This window comes from Staurois parvus, unplaced genomic scaffold (genome assembly GCF_062004578.1).
Source record: "Staurois parvus isolate SC_StPar_1 unplaced genomic scaffold, SC_StPar_1.0 ptg000230l, whole genome shotgun sequence".
NCBI lineage: Eukaryota > Metazoa > Chordata > Amphibia > Anura > Ranidae > Staurois > Staurois parvus.
The window spans coordinates 5,676-28,295 of NW_028318026.1; the positions used below are offsets into that span (position 1 = coordinate 5,676).

Consider the following 22,620-nt stretch of genomic DNA (forward strand, 5'->3'; position numbering starts at 1 on the left):
AGGGCGGTGCGGAAGTGGTTAAAACCCACGCATACACAATGCTTTTTCTCTTCCCACCCCTCACCATCGCAACAATGCTGATCTCAGCTGCTACAGAGTTAAGAGTGTGAATATGCAGTTTTGGAGGTGCTGCAAATGACCCATGCATTGCATTTATTTTAGACTTTAAGACTTCAGTTTTCTTTTACTTATTGAGGCTTGTTGACTGGATAGTGTCATTTTATTCAAAAGATGAACTTGGCCTTTAGGGTCCACATTTTTTCAGATCTGTAGTGTTGCCACAGGAATTGTTAGCAATTTGTTTTGTATTAACCTTATTTTAGCCTATACTGTTCCTATGTCTTTAAATCTAAATTTTAAATTAACAAACTTTTTTTTTTCGCAGCTAAGTTTAAAGTGTTAAAATCTTCAAGAAATTAAAGGGGAACTATTGTGCATTTTCTGTGAGTACATGTTTAGTGCAATGATTGCAGTTTTCCTTAGTTTCCACTGACTTGCTTTGTGGTCATTTCATGAATGTATTTTTTTCAGATTTGTAGGGCCCAATTACAGAGTAAGTATCTAGATATTGCTTGGCTTGCCAGTCTGAGTGATAGACGTGCTCCGCGAGAGCAGGACAGTTGCACTTTTAAGAGAATTTACTTAGCACTGAACTCCAGGCAGACCACTAAATACACAGACAAAATACATTTTGAGAGCTGTTCTGCCAACAGCACAGCCTAGCCTTGTGGGGGAGTGGGCCTTTTCTTTCTCTGTTGCAGTTTCATTTTCACTTGCAGGTCTCCTCCCCATCTTGTGACTGGGCAGAAAAAGGAAAAGTAGTAGACTGATGAGCTCATGCATCACTCTTATGTGTCAGCTTTGCGCTGTAGCACACCTGATTGGCTTCTTCCACCACCCATGTCTGAACTCTGCTATACAGTAGACTTGCAAGAGGGTAATGCTAAAGTGGTTGTAAACCCTTACATATGTCTAGTGAAGTGACTGACCTCGACTGATACACTGAAATGAAATATATATTCCTATATAAGTTGTACCTGTTTATTTTCTCTAAATCAGTTCAAAGTGCAGAATTTATACAGTTTGAGCTTTCAGAATGTAGGTGGTGGGGAGCTGAAGTTAGACTGCAGAACTCAGTGAAGGCTGATTGGAGGGAAGGGATGACACCTGCCCCCATCACCCCTTTAAGCAAAACACAGGAACAGAGCTACGTCTGTCAATCACAGGCTATATGCTGAAGCTCCCTCCCCGTCACCTGTTTATCTCTTGGTGTCAGGAAAACGTGTCTGAAGTTTCTCATGAAAATAGCAGAGAAAGGAGACTGTAAACAGAGTTAAAAGTTAGTGCTCTGGATATAGACGAGTGCATACTATAGAGGGTTATGCTTTGTTCATATTTCATGTCTGAGGTTTACGACCACCCTAAGTCCAATTCAGTTACTTTACAGTGCTTGCACAGTAGGGCCTGTTGACGCTGACCATTGCATGAGCAGTACTGTGCTTAAATTTCAAAGAACAGTACTACACATGTCGGAGAGAGAGCTCCAGCTCTTATTGCACAAACAATGGCAGGGCACAGAAACACTGCACTGGGAGGCAGTGACCCCTATTGCAAATACGTTCCACATGCAAGGCAGTAGTTCGCATGTCAGTGTCTTCAGGGAGACACCCTTTAGGTGGAAACATTTATAAGCTAGTAATGCTTTTAAAACTGCACTAAAATGGGAACAAGCAGCAGTGGTGACATGAGGTATGCTGCTAAATTGTACTCATTTATTTTTTTCTAGGAGTGTTTAATATTCCTTTAATGATTACAGAGCTGCTTTAAGTTTTGCTTTATATCTGCCTGGAGTTCAGCTTTAACTTCCTGGCTGCTTTTAGCACTTCAGTGCTTGTGTTTCTGGCACACACATAAATTGAAATTGACTCTACTAACTATAGTGTGATCAATGTCCAGATTGAAAGAACACCATTTCTTGCCCATGACAATAAAAGTGTCGGTCAATGCAGTTTCACAAGCCTTTGGCCGTGTGAAGATATGTCATGTTGAAAAGAGTCAAAAATGTGTTCCCTGATGTCCCTGAGGAATGCAAGTCCAGGGCTGGTAACGTGATGAGAGACCTGGAAGCCAAGGCTAGATGTTGGGTCCTTAAAGCCTCACTTGATGTTTCAGTGATCTTTACATAGTTTTTTAGGACCAAGTTGATCCAAACCAACTATGTCCTTCAAACACATGTAGTGGCTGTCAGTGCTGTGTAGCCTCAGCTACATGCAGTATACAACTCTGTGTTCCGGCAGTGGAATGGGGACTTCCCATCTAGCTCCCAGAATAAAATAGAGGCTGAGTTCTGCTCAGACATTCACAAGAAAGCCTTTGTATTTTATGAATGAATAGAAGGCTTTCCTGTAAGTGGCTGAGGTGGAGATTGTGACATCATCTGCCCACCTTGTATTCACTCAGAAAGCACAAAGCTTCCTGTAACTGGCTGAGCATCCCTCAGGCTACGTTCACACTAGCCTTGTGTGCAGGCGGTAGAGAGGCGTTTGGTAAGCGTTTTTACCGCTTCCCAAACGCCTCTGCCAATTCTGCACATTACAGCACATGGTGCTGTTCTAACGGGAGCGTTTGCATCGCGTCGCGGCAAAACGGACGCCTCTGGACGAGTCAGGAGGCTTTGAAGCCTCCTATTCTCGTCTATGGTGCCGCTCCGCAAACGGCCGGCGTTTGCGGTGCGGTTGCGACGCGTTTGCGGAGCGGTAACACCACTCAAACTGCATTATAGGCGTTTGTGGGGCGTTATTAACGCTCGGCAAACGCCTAGCAACCGCCGCTAAACCGCGTTTGCGGAGCGTTTGCCGAGCGTTAATAACGCTCCGCAAACGCCGGACCAACGCTTGCCAAAAGCTATAGGGGCGTTTGGCAAGCGTTGGCAAAACAGCCTAGTGTGAACGAGCCCTTAGTCCAACACAATTTTGTTCCAGGAGCGGGATGGGAGGGCCCTATACCACTGCGGGAATACAGTGCTGTAGGGTTTGGAGCTGAGGCTACATACAGTTCATACAGTGTGGACAGACGCCGCATGTGTTAGTGAAGGTAGTAGAAATGGTCTTCAACAGTCTTCAGTTATGCTGAGTAAATGGGAACATTTTTAAGTGGGAGTTATTCCCACTTGGCTGCAAAAGTAGAAATACACTTCGGTTTAACGTTTAACTGCACCTTATACACTTGAATAGTGAAGCTCCCCCTCCAATCCCTTAACAGTCTCCTACTTTGCTGTTCCAGATCTAGCGACATAGCTGACAAAACCTCAGCTGCTTGGTAAAATCTTCTGAGCTGGGCTCACGCATGCCTTCATTCCTATGGAGAGTTCATACTCAACTGGAGCATGGGGTGTGAACTCCCTAGGATTGAATGGAGAGCGCATAGGTGTGCTCAGCTGAGAGGGTTTTGTCAAGCGGCCCTGTAGCTTTCCCAGATATCTCACTGGATTGGACACAGATGAGTAAAATACTTGTAGGGAGGCCATCTAAGCTGCAGCTGTACTTTAACTCTTAATTTTAAACCAAGCGGTTTAATTATTGCTGTTTTTGTTTTTTTGTTTGCAGGTGTAAAATCTTCTACAGGATGGCAGTAGTGATCCGCCTACAGGGGCTTCCTGGTAATGCTGGTTCAGTTGATATTCGGCATTTCTTCTCTAAACTGAATATCCCTGATGGAGGTGTGCACATTATCGGTGGTAAACTTGGTGAAGCCTTCATTATATTTTCAACAGATGAAGATGCCAGACGTGCTATGGGTCGAACTGGTGGTATTATCAAGAATTCACACGTTCAGCTTTTTCTCAGCAGCAAGACAGAAATGCAAAATACTTTGGAATTGAGTCGTAGAGGTAGCAGAAAGCATCCAGCAGTACCACCAGGTAATAATACATTTGGTGCAAAGAAAGGGGTCAACCAAAAAAAATTTGACAAAAGCATCTCTGAACCTGGAGTGGACAACAGTGGTACAAAACACAATGAAGCATTTCCAACAAAGTATGACAGGAGAGAAGTGAAAATTTCCCAAAATGCTGATAGTGTTTATGTATTTTTGTATGGGCTTCCATACAGTGCAACAGAGGAAGATATCAGGAAGTTTTTTGCTGGCCTAGATGTGGATGAGGTCCTCTTTCAATTGCGTCAAAATGGGCTTAAAAGTGGAAATGGCTATGTGAAATTTGGAAGTGCCAAGGATGCAACTGCAGCCCTTAGTCGTGATAATGAATATATTGGTGAAAGGTTTATCTCTCTTAAGAAGACATCTGAAGAGCAATGGATTGCTGATGGTGGTCATGTAGGTGGACCGCATTCCAAACAACAAAGGAGACAAAGGTCAAGGTCCAGATCACCACAAAATCAGCAGTATTATATACACTTGAAGAATTTATCATATAACGTGGAGAAGCAAAATATTAAGAATTTTTTGGGTTTGCTTGATCTTCCTGATTCACAAGTAAAGTTCTTGCTTGACAGGCACCAGAACAGAACAAGAGAAGGCTTTCTCATGGTAAGAAGTGAGCGGCAATATGAAAAGTGCCTAGCTATGAACAAAAGCAATTTAACTGGTCGGCAAATTATTATAAATCCTATTCCTCGAAAAGAAATGTTGGATATGATAGAATCCTATGAAAGTCGATCTCCTCCTAAAGTGGAGAATTTCTCTGCTGATTATCAAAGTAGAGACCAGTCTCCAGTTAAAAGATGTGTATACCTGAGGAATTTTCCATTTGATGTAACCAAAGCTGAAGTTCTGAGATTCTTGGCTGGATTTCCTGTGCATGAAGATGATGTTTTCTTGCTTTTTGACAGCAACGGAGTCGGGCTTGGGGAGGCATTGGTGACGTTTTCCACTGAACAGCAAGCTTTTCTTGCTGAAAGTTTGAATCGCCAACGATTCTTAGATACAGAAGTCCTTCTGAGACGTATTTCTGATGAACAGATGAAGGAATTTGGAGTTGTTATTGATAAACCAGTGGAAAATGTTTTGGTCCAGTCACCAATGTACAGAGATGAGTACAGTTTACGTGAACCTGTTGAACGGACTTATGCCTTGCATGATGATTTGGCTTGTGCTCGTGGAGATTTTAGACGTTCTCCAGAAAGGTTTCAAGGCTCCAACCCATTGGATTTTATTGGTCGAGATCAACTTGCTAGAAAGTTTGACAGGGGAGGTCAAGGTGACATTGATTACTATCATTCTTTACCAATCCATGGCCAAGATTTTGAAGGCAAGCCAGCTGGTGGTCTTGTACGTTTGAAGAATCTGCCATACAAAGTCACTAGGGAAGAAATTTTAGATTTCTTCTATGGTTACGATGTTGCCCATAATTCAGTAAAAATCAAGTATAAGGAGAATGGAATGGCATCAGGACTTGCCACAGTCTATTTTAACAGCTATGATGAGGCCTTGGCTGCTGTTAATGAACTTAACGACAGGCCCATTGGAGCACGCAAAATCGGTTTATCTTTGACAAGAAGTTAAAAAAGCGCGATTTGAATATTTCAGTAATCCATTGTGTTACTCTTCATTGAGACTTTGGACCGTTTTTTACAGGTGGATGTTTTTTGTTTTGGTTTATTTTTTCATAATTGACGATCGGAGCATTCCATATTCTTATAATCTGTAAATATAGTGAACACGTTTGACCTATCTGGCTGTATGCTCTTTTTGATTAAAGTGTTCTCTGTGTCCATATCTATGCCTGGGCATTTAATTTGCAAAGACACCATTGCAAAATATCTATAGGCACGGCTTTCTCTTTAGTTGAAACAGACTTTGGAACTTTTTTATATACTTAAGTCTGGAAATTGAAAGGCCAGCATCTTTACTTTGCTACATTTAAAGGTTTGGGGAGAATGCAGGTTCTTTTTTCATATTTTTGCCTTTTTTGTATTTATACAACAGGCCCCACATCCCCAGTCTCCAGACATTGGACAGTTTTGAGTAAAGTGTAAAAATAAAACATCACTTGGAAAGCCCACATTGTTTCACCCAGTAAAGGAAATTTTGGAAATTTCTACAATGAAACCGGTCTTTGAGTTCATATTTCAAATATAAATATGAGAGACTCAAATGGTTTGGTATGGTTTGACTTCTGTTTATTTGGTCATGTAGTTGCTCATTTAAACATCAGTGAGACATCATTTTTTGGCTACCTTTTTATTGCTCTAATTGGACAATTATATTTTGCTGTAGATTTAAAATGTCATAGATTGTGATCTATTTGGCCATCCTATGTGCCCCCCCCCCTCCTTTTTTTTCTCTTTTGGGGGGGTGGGTATGTTAGGAAATTGAGGATTAGTTGACTGCTCTTATTTTTAGGCGAGCGATGGAAGGCCTTGAAACGCTACAATATGTGAAGGTTCTGTTTTGTGTAGCAAAAAATTATTGTTAAGGTTATAGTGAGCAAGAGATCTGGAAAGGTACCAACTATGGAATTCTCACTTACAAACCAACTCGAGTCTTGGCATGTTTTTAGGATGGTTGCAAAGGCATCTTTACCACTTTTCAATTCTTGATATCAGATGTCATCATTTTTCAGTACATAGTGATCTACTGCGAGTGGTTTCTTGGTTTTTGACAGTCGGACGTGGCTTATGGTCAAGGGGATTTTAGAGGTTCTCCAGAAATGATTCGAGGCTGTAAACCATTGGATTTTGTTGGTCAAGAGGAACTTGCTAGAAAGTTTGGCAGGGGAAGCAAAAGTAATATCTATTACAATCCTTACCATTTTGTAGCCAAGGTTTACAAGGTTTGTCAGCAGGTGCTATTGTACATATAAAGAATCTGCCATACAAAGCCACTATGGAAGAAATTTTTTTTCTTTTTCTTTCGTTACAATATCACTTGTAAATTCAGTAGAAATCCAAGTTCACCAGGCATGGAATGGCAAAATGCTTTCCACAGTCCACTGTGAACACCACCACGTAATGGCTGCTGTTATTAAAAAGGTCCATTGTATTTTCAAAGTTCAGAGCCTCAAAAAGATGATCTTTGACCATCTTAATGTGCCCCCCCCCCCCTTTTTTTTTTTTTTTTTTTTTACATGGTTTGTTGGGAAATTGATCAGCTGTCTGCATATGTTTTTATATCCTAGAAGAAATAGCATTGAAAGCTTTGCGAAGCATGCAGGTTCTAGTTGTGTAGCAAAAAGATTGAAGATACAAAATTGTCTTTAGAATGATTGTGATGGCATCTTTCCACTTTTCAGTTACTAATTTCTGATCTTAGTTGTTGCATTTTCCAATATATAGTGATCTGCTTTGAAGGTTTTTCGTTCTATTTCCTTTACGAGGAAGAACTCTCTCATCTGATTTTATATGTAATTATGATTCGTGAAACAAGTAAATGCACAACAATGCCCTAGTTTTGAGATTGTTTTTCAACTTGTTTTTGCAACCAGCTTTAAGATCGATTCATATATGTATCATTTTTTTTTTTTTTTTAAGATGAGGGAGTTGATGAAGGGCATGTGATTTGTTTTAACCACTGGGTGCACGTGCTTCTTTGTTACTGCTCAGTTCTGATGTTGCCAGTTATATATGGCTAAATGGGCATATTGAGGGAATCGGTGAGGCGTATGATGTGTTCAGTAAATCCTGATTTTTTTTTAGCTTTGACCATTATCTCAGCATTGCTGCAATTTTTATGGTTGTATCAACAAATGGATACTTTTCCAAAGAAAAAGCCAGTGACTGAAAGTAGTGTGTGCTGATTGGACTAACAAAATGGGCTACAGTGGCAACTGTGGAAAAGGAGGATTGCAAACACCAGTTCACGGCAATATAAGGTGTGGTGAATTCCACCTTTCAAAGCAATTTGGTTTCAGTGACTGAGGAAAAACAATGCACGTTTTATTTGAAGAACTGGGGAAATATTCTTTTGTGGAGAATTATGGTTTCTGTTGGCTTATGCTTCTGGAAAGGATGAGGATATGACAGACATCACAGGATCCCTACAGCAAGGTCTCATAAAAGGAGATTTGGTTGGTTCTTTTCCCTACATTAATTACATTTTACTATTAGTGAGTAAAATGGTTACCTATCCAAACTGAGCATTACTTCGCTGAAATGCCTGTGTCAGTGTCACAGTTCTAGGAAGCCTACTTGATAGGCACCAGTAATATCAACTTTGGTTATGTGTGATGGCCTCTAGGCAGAGATTTGGTCTGGTAAAGAATTTTGAGTGTGAGCTGGAACACTGTCGCCAACCTAATGTGCAACGTTTGTGTGAATTATTGACATGTAAATTGCCTAAACATTCTAGTTCTGTGGTTTATGCACTACTTTTTTTGTGCTTTCAGTTGTTTGGAATATAGTTTAGGAGCACACTTGTTTCTAGTGTGTAGGCGGTTGTCTGCAGTTATCTCTGCATTGAGGAAGTGATGCTCTGACAATTCTTCAAAGATGCGAGAGTGTGGGATCGGTACAGTTTTTCTATCCCCACCCCTTTCCACGATAGTGGAATATCAGTGTTTTACTGTATGTTGCTAATGATTGCTTCTATCTCCCTTGGCTTTGCTTGTGCTTTCTAGGGTTTTCAGACACCCTAGTGTTAGTGAAGAATTCTGGCAAGAGTGAGTACCATCAATAAAGTAACTGAACATTTATGGATTCTTAAAAACACAGTATTTTTTCACTCTGGGATTAAATATGCAAGTTGAACTGCTTGGTACTAGTTTAGTATAGGTAGTGGTAAAGGAAAAGATGTAGACTTTAAAGTCTTAAGGCATGCACTGATTTTTGACAAGGATGCCAATGCTTATTTAAAGCAGGTTTCTTTCTCCCTGAATTTCTCTGCCTTATAGTGCTATCCTAAACAGGGGTCTTCCAGGGGAATCGGCTCAAATGACATGGACTAAGTTTCACACCCAGCAAGTTGCTTCAGTTGATAGGAGCAATATGATTCTCATGCTTGTGCTGTTTTTGAAGATTCCTTTATGGTGGTTAAAAGGGTTTCTACTAAAAAGTGAAAAACAGGTACATATGCCTCCCTGTTGCTGATTGAGCCGCTCCACTGTTACAAGTGGTATGAACAACCTTTACAGCATGACTCAAGCACAAGCTTTTTAAACTTGAGTTTAAAAGTAAAGATTTCTAAGAATGTGTTCCAAGTACCCTGTTGTAAACAGGATCACCCTGGTTTTCACTTACTAATCTTACTATTCCATTCTATGGTTGTCGATGGTTTAAAGAACTTTACCTTAACATAATAAAGTAACGATACAGATGCTTAAAGAAAAATTCAAATAAAGAACTTGAATCTTATTTATCTTGACTATATATATATATATATATATAAAAAAAATTCCTCCCGTGTGATCATGTAATTGTTGGAACTTAAAGCATGCAACCATTTTCCTGTAATCTAAAAAACCATTTCCTGAGTATTATGGAGTCTGCCATTCTCCAAAAGCTAATCGCTTAAATCAGTGTGTCCCTTTCTTGGAACACACCTGCATAAAAGTATGTCTGTCTCTTACTCTAATTTTACAGTTATGCATCCTTGTACCAGGTCTGAGTACCGACTGCATAACTAGCATCTGCAAAAGGGGATTGGCAATGGTAGCCCACCTTGTCTGTCAGGAAATATGATACACGCGTCTCCTTTTCAAATTCATGTATTATAGAGGCTGTAAAGATGTGCTCACTCTGCCTCACATTGGTTAAATACTTGTTTAGGAATGATTTATTTAAAGCATAAAAAAAATAAAGTTGCAGCATTGTGTTGGCCTTGGCTAATATGCGGGGGAAAAATTAGCTTTTGCACACATTCCATGGCTTCAGTCAACACAGAACTGAATAATTCCTTTTAGTGAGCAACTCAGTCCAAAGTTTGCCCAAGAGAATGGAGTGTCAAGTTTGGTGGACACAGAAAAAATGTCAGTGGCCTTCATCGGTAAAACCATTCCTGTTTTGGGGGTTGTCTCCTTGTTCATCTGTTGTTAATTTCATTACCACCCAAGCAGCTGAAACTGATTAACAACCCCCTCAGCTACTTAACTGACCAGATCAATATTTCCGGAGTTTAACTGTCTTGATGCTATACTCTGATTAAAAAGTGTTCCTTTAATGTTATTGAGTAGTGTACATAAACAAGATAAGGTTGAGCGAAAGTACTGGAAAATGTTGCCATCCATTGTCTACTGGGCAAGTGCTGAGCCCAGAGAGGCCAATGACAAGGCTTGTATACAAAAATAAAGACACGTAATGCTCCCTAATGGTACTGTAAACACTTTACACAGGAATAAATAACACTGGTCATAGAGAAAAAGAACGAGGGCAATCAAAGGGTTTTTGGTATATATTTACATATGAACAGCCTCTACCTCAGAGTTAAGTACTTTGATATCTATATATCAGAGAGATTTCCTAAATTAGATGTCACTGCTCCTACCACGTATTCAAAATAAAGATCTGTCAGAAGGGGAGAGGAAACCCACATAAAAATATAATAGATTGTACGCTCCTTGAGGGTTAGGGACTGATGTGAATGTACTATATATATATGTAAAGTGCTGCGTAAATTGACGGCATTATACAAGTACCTGAAATAAAATAATACTACAAAGTATGTTGTAAACTACACTATATTGCCAAAAATATTGGGACACCCCTCCAAATCATTTGATTCAGGTGTTCCAATAACCTTCATGGCCTCAGGTGTATAAAATCAAACACTTAGGCATACAGACTGCTTCTGCAAATATTTGTGAAAGAATGGGTTGCTCCCAGGAGCTCAGTTTATTCAAGCGTGGTACCGTGATAGGTTGCCACCTGTGCAATAAGTCCATCCATGAAATTTCCTTCTAAATATTCCACAGTCAACAGTGGTATTAGAAAGTGGAAGCAACTGGTAACAACAGCAACTCACCCACGAAGTGGTAGGCTAAGTAAAATGGCAGAGCAGGGTCAGTGCATGCTGAAGCACACAGCGCATAAGTCACCGACTGCAGAGTCAATAGCTAAAAACCTTCAAACTCTGTGTGACCCTCAGTTTAGCACCACAACAGGGCGTAGAGAGCTTCATGGAATCTGTTTCCATGGCCAAGCAGCTGCATCCAAGCCTTGCATCACCAAGGGCAATAGAAAGCTTGGGATGCAATGGTGTAAAGCATGCCGCCACTGGAGAAGTGTTCTCTGTCCGGCAATGCGATGGATGTGACGGGTTGGTGGTTGCTAGGGCAATGGTACTTGCCTGACTGTATTTTGCCAAGTGTAAAATTTGGTAGAGGGGGGTGGATTATGGTGTGGGGTTCTTTTTAAGGGGTTGGACATGGCCCCTTGGTTCCAGTAAAGGGAACTCTTTAAGGCGTTCAGCATGCTAAGGCATGTTGGACTATTTCATGCGCTCAACTTTTGTGGGAACAGTTTTGAGATGGTCCCTTGCTGTTCCAACACGACCAGTGCACAAAGCAAGGTCCATAAAGACATGGATGAGTGAGTACACAGAGTCCTGACCTCAACCCAAAAGAACACCTTTGGGATGAATTAGAGCTGAGACTACAAGTCAGGCCTTCTCCGACATCACTGCCTACCCTCACAAAAATGCTTCTGGAAGAACGGTCAAACATTCCCATGTACACACTCCTAAACCTTGTGGACACCCTTCCCAGAAGAGTTGAAGCGGTTATAGCTGCAAAGGGCGGGCCAACTCAATATTGAACCCTATGGACTAAGACTGGGATGCTAATAAAGTGTTACTAAACCCACAACAGTAATATCAGTCTGTATATGCAGTAAAACATGCTTGTTAAACTCACTGTGGAACCTAAGGGGATAATCCTCTGCATTGTGTAAAAGGCCGTTTGATCTGGGTTTCTCTGCCCCTCCTCTTATTCAAATGTCCACCTGATAAGACTGAACCTGTAGCCACATGCACATGCTCAGTTTAGTTTGTAATGCTAGAGAATGCATGTGATCAACACAGGGCCAACCAAACACAGGGTCAGGGGTTTTGCATCCTCCTAGAGCAGAAAGAAAACTGCAAGCTTTAACCAGTGCTCTGTGGAAGTCACAAGACTGCTGTAACTGCTGATGAAAAAAAGGTATTTAGCAGTTTGTATTTACTAAAATAATTGCACTTCCATGTACTGTGAGAGACTAGATATAGTGAATGCAGGGTCCTAGGTTTAGTAACACTTTAAAGTTCCTGTGTTTGTAAAGGCAGGCATCCCAATACTCTATATAATATAGTATATATCTGAAAAGCAACATCAGAGCGATAAAATGGGGTGTGAAGGGATCAAATATGTAAGAGCAGTCCACTCGTTAAGCACCCTAGTAGACCAGAAAACGAGCCAAAAATCTATGCCACTCACAATGCAAGTGGTGGCTACAAGCATGTTATACACTTCCATATGTAAGGGAGAAGTGGCTGGTCTCCATCATGGCTGTGCTATGACCTGGATCCCAAACTGCGCATGTACAGAGTCTTTGTACCACAAGTGTGAGGTAGCCAGGTGCATCCAGAAGACGAGGGCATCACTGTACTGAATCCAAACCACACCTGCACAAGATCACAAAGGCACTCGGACGTAGTGAGCGACACCACCGGCAGAAGACTGAAGGGGTGACAATAGCAGCACGGGTGCCCCCATCCTAATGGCCCAGCGTACAGATTTCTGAAGGATAGGAACTGACCCTGCACCCAGCGTAACCTAGGAGACTGGTGATGTGGAGAACCATGTTGGGCATCAACACTTCTGAATCCAGGGGTGGGCAACTGTGGCCCTCCAATTGTTGTAGAACTACAAGTCCCATGAGGCATTGCAAAACTGAGTTACAAGCACGAATCCCAAAGGCAGAGGCATGATGGGGCTTGTAGTTCACTAACAGCTGGAGGGCTACAGTTGCCCACCCCTGCCCTAATCTATTGTTCCACTCCCCAGCTCACCCTCTCAATCGCTTCATATATAACAAAATCTACTGAGCACCATATCAGTATGGATAAAGAAAAAAAAAAAACTCTTGTACTGCCTGACTCCGTAAAGCTTACAAGAGCTGCTGCTAGCATCCTAATGTGTCCACACATCAATAAATATATAAAAAAAATTAAAATAAATCGCCCCACTATTTTTTACATTAGTATGGATGTCACACCATTTACTCAAATTTAACTGAGCTTGTATAATTTGCTCCTCCCTGATTCCCCTCCCCCCTTTACCATTGGTATCAACAGCACAACTAATGGTCCCTCCACACATGCCAAGGTGCAAGGTGTAATCCTAGACCCTCTCCTTTGGGCCTCACATTCAATCACTGGCTATATCTTGCCACCTCAAGCTAACACCACAAAACAACATTCAGTGCTTGGTTATACCCTGCCTTGACTACTACAACTCCCACTTCACTGGTCTACCGTTACAGGCTATCCACCCCTCTATCATGAATGCTGCTGCTGTACTTATACAAATTGCTGATCCATGGCTACTGCCACCATCTGTCAATCTCTTCATTGGCTTCCACTAGCCCAAACATATTCAATATACTAACCACAACATACAAAGCCATCTATAACACTGCACCCAGCTACATCACCCTCATCTGTAGATATCGCCCAAATTGTCCTCTTTGCTCCTCCCAAGACATGCTGTTCTCTAGGTCCCTTCGCACATGCTCTCCTCCAGGACTTCTACCATCCTCTGGCACTCCCTACCCCAGTATGACCAGCTAGCTCTTACACTGTCCACATTTAGGTGATCCATGGAAAACTCAAGTTATTCAGGGAAGTCTACTGCACATATACCTAAAAACTGTACTTTGGACACTTCCATCAAATTATTCCCCACAGCTATTACCTTTTGTACCACCTCCCCCTGCCTTTAAAAAATGGTTTTATCGTTGTAATCCATCGTCAATTACGGCGACCTGCGTTCTCACGCCGCTAACTTGCCAAAATAAGATAAAACCCGCCGCTGACATTTGTCGGTCAGATATAAATAATGGGGCGGAGCTAGCAGTGACATCACCACTAGCTCCACCCAACTGTGCTGTGATTATCCAAAGCATTACACCTGACCTGTGATTGGGTGAATTGCTTTGGCCAATCAATCACAATGCACTGTCAGAGTACAGTGCATTGTGAGGCGCAGTGGGCGAACAGCCCCGGCAAATGACCCCACTGAGTGTTCGCCAAACACACGAATGGCCAATGGACCCTGCTATTCTATCAACATCTCCTCCCTGGGCCAGTTGATACCCTCCCAGGGCTTCCAATACCTCTATGCTGAATTAAAGTGGCTGAGATCAATGGATGGTCTGTCTTTGGCAAGCTTACAGTGCGTAGGGTACACCCATCAAGGGTTTCTCCAAGAAGGCTTGTTCTAAATGTACCCAGTGCGCATGACTGTAGTCAACTGTCCCGCCTAATAATATTTTTGAAGGTCGGGGAGACTGATCCCTCCCTTAGACTGCGGCCTAGACAGAAAAGAGACTTATTTGCGCAGGTTTGCCATTCCAAATAAAGGTCTGGAACAAACGCTGGAGGAATTGAAAATAGCTTTTGGTAGAAAGATGGGGACCACCTGCATCACGTAGAGAAAACGGAGAATATTCATGCAAACCAAGAGTGTGATTTCAAATTCTGAGCCATCAAGTCCCCTTGGATGTGAGTGAGAAGAGTTGCAAAATTTAGAGAAAAAAGATGGGTAACTTCTGCTGGAAGAACTATAACAAGGTAAGTAATTGCATCATCTGTCCATGTAAAGGGAAAGTTTCATTTGAACCTCTGCAGGGCTAAGGGCTAGGTTAAGAATTGAAGACTTACTATAGTTTATGCAGAGATTAGAGGGTAAAATTTCAAATTGCTCCAAGAGATTGGGAAGAGAAATGTGAAGCTCTGTTAGAAACAATAATGTCATCCGCATAAATGGCCAGTTTATATTCCGTTAGCAAAATGGAAACCTTTGATATCGAGATGTACCTGTATAAGGCGGAGAAAAGGTTCCAATGTCAAGATGTAGATCAATGGGGACAGGAGACAACCCTATCTAGTGCTGTTTTATGTATGGACAATTTTTCCGATAGCAAGCCATTCGCTTTAACCTGAGCCATACAGTTTGAGTATAAGGCTAGGACATTTTTGTGGAATCTAGCATTCAAGCCTGAAGAGCGTAGGAGATAGAGTTTTAGGTGTGCTGAGGTGGGTAGGAGAACCAGGAAAGCAGTCATGAAGGCCAAGGGAGTTAATTGAAGAGGATTGGGTGGTGGTCTGCGTCAAAGAGCTATGAGTATGGAGTAATGGCTGTTGGTATTCGCAGTTAGTAGGTCATTAGTAAGTTTTTGTAGTAAGGTAGCAACTTGGTAGTGGACAAGTGTCTGTACTCGCAAGGCCAAAATGGTAGCCACTTTCCAATCTTTCAAACTAAGCCCCCAGTGATACCAGACAGATCTTTGGCAGACAGCTCCACTCAGTCAGCTTACAGAAGAACCAAGGTCACTCTTACTTCAGGCCCTCAGGTCGCCCACTTGAGGCCCCATGGCAGCAGGTGTCAGGGGAGGCAACATGGACTCCCCTGACCTGGTACAATCCTGTCCAATGTATGAACACCAGCATCCTTCAGGCCACTGTTCTGTAATTGGCGGGAGTCGCCTTAATATTCATGCTGTGTTATGCATGATTTAAACCTATAAAAGCAGAATGTTCCTAGGTTGCTTGGATATCGAGGCAGTACTAGCAGCACTTGAACACACTGAGCAGCCACTACTAAACAGTTGCAGCTCTCTATTAACCAGAAAGTCTAATTAGATTTTCCTAACAGTTCTGTTGAGCAGAGAAACCAACCGTAATCTACTTAACCCAGCACCTATCTAGGAGGTACATACATACACTCACTGGCCACTTTATTTGGTACAACTGTTCAATTGTTTGGTAAAACAAATTGATAAGCAATCACATTGCAGCAACTCAACTTTCTGAAGTTAAAAACAAGCATCAGAATGGGGAAGAAAGGGAATTTATTTGACTTTGAATATGACATGGTTGTTGCTGCCAGACTGGCTGGTCTGAGTATTTCAAAAACTGCAGATCTACTTGGATTCACGCACAACCATCTCTAGGGTTTACAGAGAATGGTCAGAAAAAGAGAAAATATCCAATGAGCAGCACTTGTGTAGACGAAAATGCCTTGATGTCAGAGAACAGGCAGACGGGTTTGAGATGATAGGCAGCAGAAACTCATGTCAATATGGACCAAAATCTCTGAGAAATGTTTCCAACACCTTGTTGAATCTATGCCACAAAGAATTAAGGCAGTTCTGAAGGCAAAAAGGGGTCCAACCTGGTACTAGCAAGATGTACCTAATAAAGTGGCTGGTGAGTGTAAATAGGAAACCCTAAAAGGGCATGAATCATGGCTTTTACATTATTCTATAACTCATCTATTCTCCTGAAGAAATGGAATTTAGTTCCAGGAAATGTGTGGAGTTAAAGGCTGGCCTCCTCTTCTGTTGGACATGTAATGCACAGCATGCTCCTGCACGATTCAGATCAGGGCATAATGTCAATTGGCCTTTAGAGTGCCTACACTCTGGATGAAGGAGCACAAACTATTTTGGGCAGCAGTATTATCTGGGAGGTGGGTAGTATTAGATGTACTAGCAGATTTAGATACACTAACAAATTAAAGCCAAACATTACAGCAACATTTTTTAAGCACCCTTGTCCATGTTACATACTCAGTCTGAATCTTCCTTGGCTTAATCTAATCTTTCCATTGTTTCTCAGAATTCCAACAGATTTAAGAAATCCCGGAAAGGGAAAAGAAGTCCTCCAGGTGATAGGCCGTTTGAACAATCCTCCAAGAAGCGTACTACCGAACAAGTGCCTCTTAATGGTTTGAATAGGGATCCTATGGATGTAGGGTGTAATGTAAGTGGTGATGATTCCACTGTTACTCCATCCATCTCATATGTCAACAAATATAATCCCCTCAAATTCAGTTTTACACACTTCTGGGAATATTTTGCATACACATAACAAAGGTTTTTTTTTTAGAACAAACCACATCCACTCCAATTCAAGCAAAGCTCCCAGGAATTAACGGCTAAATGTCCTGGTTCATTAAGCAGGGACGATGAATTGAGTGTCATCAATCTTTCCACCTATAATTTATCTGAACATGAGATTGGGATCCTTATCAAGGGCCTCAGTTTCTGTCCCAATGCTAATATAGATAAATATGAAGCCATTAAAGATAGACAATTATTCACTAGAAAATTAATCTTAAAAACTACACAAAAAATTATTAAGGAAATAATTCAATTGAAAATACGCCCTTCTCAAGGCAATATGTCTCCATTGCAGGATCTAGCAGCTAACCATATCACTATAAAACCTTCTGATAAAGGAGGTAATATAGTGATCATGGATAACAAACCGTATTTAACAATGCTATAAAATCCTTCAAAATAAAGAGTGGTATCGCTCCATTTCCATTACAATAATTCATAAATTCCAAGATGAATTCTATCAATTTATTGATTTGGCCTACTTGAATGGTGTCATTACAAAAACACATTGGGAATTTGTGAGAACAAGTTTTCTTCGTATTCCCACATTCTATTCTTTACCCAAGGTACATAAAGATCCTATAACACCCCCTGATAGACCAATAATTTCATGAAATGGTTCATTAACTGAAAATCTCAGTAAATTAATAGATGACCATATGTTACATGTTTACCTATTTATGTGAAGAACACTTTACTTCATTTACTTGAAATTATTGATGGACTTCAAGTCTCTCCTTCAGCTCTCTTGGTAGCTATTGATATAGAAGCAATTATATCGCATTCTAAAAGTCTGGCCTGTAGTCGACATATCTTTTCCCAAAAAGCCCTTGATAATTGGTGTTGCAATTAATTAATTGTGGAATCACTTGAGTTTATTCTACATCATAATGTTTTTTCCTTCAATGGTTCCCATTTCCTTCAGGTACAAGAAGTAGCCATGGGCACTTGTTGTGCTCTTTCTTATGCTAACCTGTACCTGGGGGAGTGGGAACAGACCTTAATGGATACTACTGAGTTGGCTTATTTTGTCCATTTAATTTTGTTATGGTATAGATACATTGATGATGTGTTTGATATGAGAGGGTTCCATTGATCAATTAAAATAATTTATGGACAAAATTTGCGTTAATGATCTCAATTTAAAGTTTACCATGTCTTTTGACAGTAAAACAATTCCATTTTTGGATGTTCAAATCTATAAACAAAGATGGTACTCAAGGCAGTGATCTCTACTGTAAGTCCACTGCAGGTAATATTGCTTTACACGCCAATAGTTTTTACCCTAGCTCTGGTAAACTCCATCCCATATGGCCAATATTTACACAGACGTAATTGTTCTGAAGACGTATCTTACAAAAAGGAAGCAGATAAATTAAGGCAACGTCTTTTATTAAGAGGTTATTCCTCTACATGTCTCAAAAAAGCTTATGAGAGAGCATACAACAAATCTATATATTCCTTACTTTCTTAAACTAAAAAAAGAGAATAATCGGGTTCGGATAATAACTAAATTCTCCAATCAACATATGCAATTTTTAAGGTAATTGTGCAAAAAATATTGGCACCGTCTGACAATTGATCCTACCATCAATAAGTTTGTATCTGATACCCCTAATTTCACTTTTAAATGAGCCAACTCAGTGAGAGACCATTTAGTATAGAGTGAATATCAACCGCAAAAAAAACAAGATCCATGCAAATATCTAGATACTTTTACATGTGGGGGGTGCAATTATTGCCAACACTAAGAAATCGGTTTTATTACCTAATGGGGAGAAATTCACTCCCAAACACTATGGCAACTGCAAAACTAAAGGTGTAGTTTACTTACTAACGTGATTGCAATTGTTTCTATGTAGGCAAAACCAAATTGGAGTTTTGGTGTTGGGCCTATCGCCACATCTTCAGCATGAAATCCAATAATACTGAGGTGCCATTGGGACGCCATACAGCAGGCCTTCATGGGGGTGTCTTTCCCAAGGTTCAAATTTTTAATTCTGGACAGAATCCTTCTGAGCCCATGAGGAGGTGGCTGGAACAAAAGTCTGCTCCAAAGTGAGCTCAGATGGATTCATAAATTAAACGCCACCTCTTTCCCAGGCTTGAATGAATCTGTCTTTGAAACCTTTTATGGAGGGATTTGTATCAGGTGGATGTGATTGAGACTTGTGACTCTTTCACCTTACCCTGATTCTGTTCTTCCCCCTTCCCCCCCCCCCCGTTCAATACGTTGCTGCACAAAAACTTGGTAAATACATTCATTGTATATTATTATGTCTGTCAAAATAATTTTTGCTTGTGGAAGCAATGGCCGTATCCATGTTTTCTTTCTTTGTCTTTTCAATCTCACTTTTTTCTGTTTCCTTTCCTTATTTTTGTTTTCAATGTTTTTTTTTTTCTTTTCCTTCCCCCCCTTTTTTGTTTGTGTTTTATGGTTGCTCCTGTGTCTCCCCGGTGCACAAGGGCCACGATCCCCGTCCCCTGGGGTTGGTGGTCTTTGGGACCGGGTTCTGGAGCGGCGCGGTTGTTCCACCAGAGAAAGGTTTGGTCTGTACGCTCTCCGGCTGCTCCCATGCCTGTGTCTATCTCTTGTGCATCGGCGGTGGTGGGGTGGCGCCTCGCAGCCGGAGAGGGGCTGCTGCAGCCATCCGGATTTGCGGATAGGTCTGCCCTAATTCACCTCGGTTCTTTCAGATGCTCATTGGAGTATTTGTAAGCCTTCCTGGGGGTTTAAAAATACCCTTTTGAAAGCCTGTATACCGCTTATGCAGCCATGATGACACCGTACCTCAGCAGACCTGGTATGTTAAATACAGATAATTTTGGAATTCTTCAATAATGGCTTTATATGCCCTCCTCTTGGATATCTTTATTTTTCTGTTATAGGCATACAATCCTAGAGAGATTTTTCCCTCTTGGGTTTTTTTTTATGCCAAGTCACTATCGATTTACTCCAAGTATCCCTGGCCACTTCTTGCACCCCCAGTAAGTGCTTCTGGTTCCAATCCCCTTGGCTTTTTATTGATTTGATGGTACATATGTACTATTACAATTTATGCATTTTATTTGTTTATACAGTACCATCCTAACAATATTGGTGACCGGACAGACTTTTCATCTGCTCCTGGGTGGCTGTGGCGGGGCCCCTCCAGGAGACGATAGGGCTGCATTTGTTTTTTCCTGTTTTCTCTCTTCTGTTGTCAGAGGAACATGGAATTATTGGCTGAATTAACGGAATTAATTATTTTAACCCATTGGTGGTTCTTCATATGCTCTTCGTTCTTTCATGGGGCCATGTAAGTGTATAATTGTGTCCTATTTGAATGTAATTATATTGTTTGTATTTATGTAAGACCTGAAATATATATTGATATGTTTACTGTAGGCATCATGCCCTTTGAGCACTTTTGAGGAAGAGATTGTGATTGGTCTCAAAACGCGTCAAGTGCAAATTCACGCATGACACATCTTTATTGTAAAAGCACTTCTGGTAATACTGCCATATTTTGTAATTGTAATTATGTCTTTTACAAGATTGTATAAATAACAAAAATGGTTCCCTTTTAAATTGTTAGGTTACTATTTGGTCTAACCTGTGCCTAAAAAATCCCACCAATAAAAGGGCTCACTGCACTGCACCTGCATGCTCTGTTGTAGGGAGAACAGTGCACATAGAAATAGTCGTTTTCTTTGTGCCCTAGTGGTGACTGGCATTCTTCTGATATGGAAAAATGCCACTCACAGCAGTAGTGTGAACAGGCCCTTAAACTGAAGGTTTGTTCAAACATATGGCTGTGGAGGAATAAAAATAAGTGGCCATGGTCTTACTGCCCCTGCCCCCCCCCCTTTAAAGCCTAGTTTAGGGTTAAAAAAAACACAGGGGAGAATATTAATGAGAGGTGTTTATTGTGCTGGCTGTCCTAGTTGAAATCTGAAGTCCTCTGCACCACCTTTATACCTTTTGCAATTGTAATCCTCTGGTGCTGCAGTGGTTAATACAAGTGCTGGAACTGTCAAAGGCACTCAACGAGAGTGCCAGCTATGTCCACCTCCTCATCCCTTCATGGAAACTACTATAGCTTCCATTAATTACAAATGATCAATGAATGGAGGATGGATGGATGAATGATCGCCTCCATTCGTTAAGTGCTTTTCATTCACAGAAGCTATAATACAGCTTCTATGAATGGAAGAGGGGGGCAGAAAGTACGAGCATGGATGGCACTGTTGAGAAGCCCTGGAAAATTATGTCTATGATATATTGGAAGGGGTGGCAGAGGACTTAGGTATTCAACTAAGACAGCCAGCACAAGGAACACTTCTCATTAAATGTGCTGATTTTATATCATTTTTAAAATCTAAACATAGGTTTTAATGCAACACACTGGAAGGAGCGGGTGCTAAAAAGGCCTTAGCAAAACGGATACCCTTTGTTGTGTTCAAGTGAATGGAACTGTGCCACAACCATATGTAATGGGGTGCAGTTGTTTGGGCTTTTTAGTGTTAACTACTCGGGGGCCGCCTACCAGAGTTTTACTACAGAAGAGTGGCAGTTCCGGGTAGGGGGTACTACGTGCTCCCATCGCCCCTCCTGTGCTGTCATTCAGTACTGTACAAGCCCAGCAGGGCTGCCATCGGGAGGGGGGGAAACTACCCATAATTATGTAGGGTTCTGGGGGGGCAATAAGGCTCCTCAGTTGCCGCACAGGACACAGTCTCCTTGCAACCTGCCACACTCCCCTCCTTGTTTGAGAATCCGGTCACGTGATGGAGAGCCCAGCACACTGCTCACTGGACTCAAGAGCGGAGATGGAGCTAAAGGGGAATGGACTGTGGGAAGGAAGGGTGTAAGAGTAAAGGGGGATAGACTGGGGGGGGATATAAGGGTAAAGGGAGGTAGACTAGTTGAGGGGATAAGAAGTAAAGGGGAATAGATTATATTGGGGGGTGTAAGAGGGGACCAGAGGTGGAAATGGGGTGGAGGAGATGGGACCGGAGCTGGAAATGGGGTGGAGGAGATGGGACCGGAGTTGGAAATTTGGGTGGAGCAGATAGGACCAGAGGAGGAGGACATGGGTGTAGGAGATGGGATCAGGGTGGAGGAGATGGGACTGAAGGAGGAGGAGGACATGGGATGGAGGAGATGGGACTGAAGGAGGACATGGGATGGAGGAGATGAGACTGCAGGAGGTGGAAGACATGGGATGAAGGAGAATGGGACTGACTGGAGGACATGGGATGGAGTAGATGTTGCTGGAGGAGAATGTGGGATGGAAGAGATGGGCCTGGAGGAGGTAGAGGACATGGGCTGAAAAAGATAAGACTGGAGGAGGAGGACTTGGGATAGAGAATATGGGGTTGGAGGAGGACATGGGATGGGACCTGGTGGGATGGCCAGTGGGTGGATTCAGTGGGCAGGCCCTGGGGAATGTTGGTGGTCAGGCCAGGGGAGGTCCAGGCCTAAAGCTGTGAAGGGACCCCAACATTTCTGATGGCTGGCTTGGGTTCTGGCTAATGATTTATGGCCAGGACCTGCTGATCGGCTTAGCGAATGCCAGTTCTGTGCCCT

General features: G+C 41.7%; 1 protein-coding gene across 1 annotated transcript; it reads left to right on the forward strand.

Annotated features, from left to right (window-relative positions):
• Positions 1 to 371: 371 nt before the first annotated feature.
• On the forward strand, positions 372 to 5,733 carry LOC149460407 (RNA-binding protein 12B-B-like). Its single transcript, XM_089679661.1, has 2 exons — positions 372 to 443; positions 3,606 to 5,733. The coding sequence occupies exon 2, from the start codon at positions 3,625 to 3,627 to the stop codon at positions 5,518 to 5,520; it is 1,896 nt and encodes a 631-aa protein (XP_089535787.1). The 5' UTR covers positions 372 to 443; positions 3,606 to 3,624; the 3' UTR covers positions 5,521 to 5,733.
• Positions 5,734 to 22,620: the final 16,887 nt, after the last annotated feature.

Excerpts from the sequence above, each read along its gene's own strand:
- LOC149460407 (XM_089679661.1), top strand. The coding sequence starts at position 3,625 with ATGGCAGTAGTGATCCGCCTACAGGGGCTTCCTGGTAATGCTGGTTCA.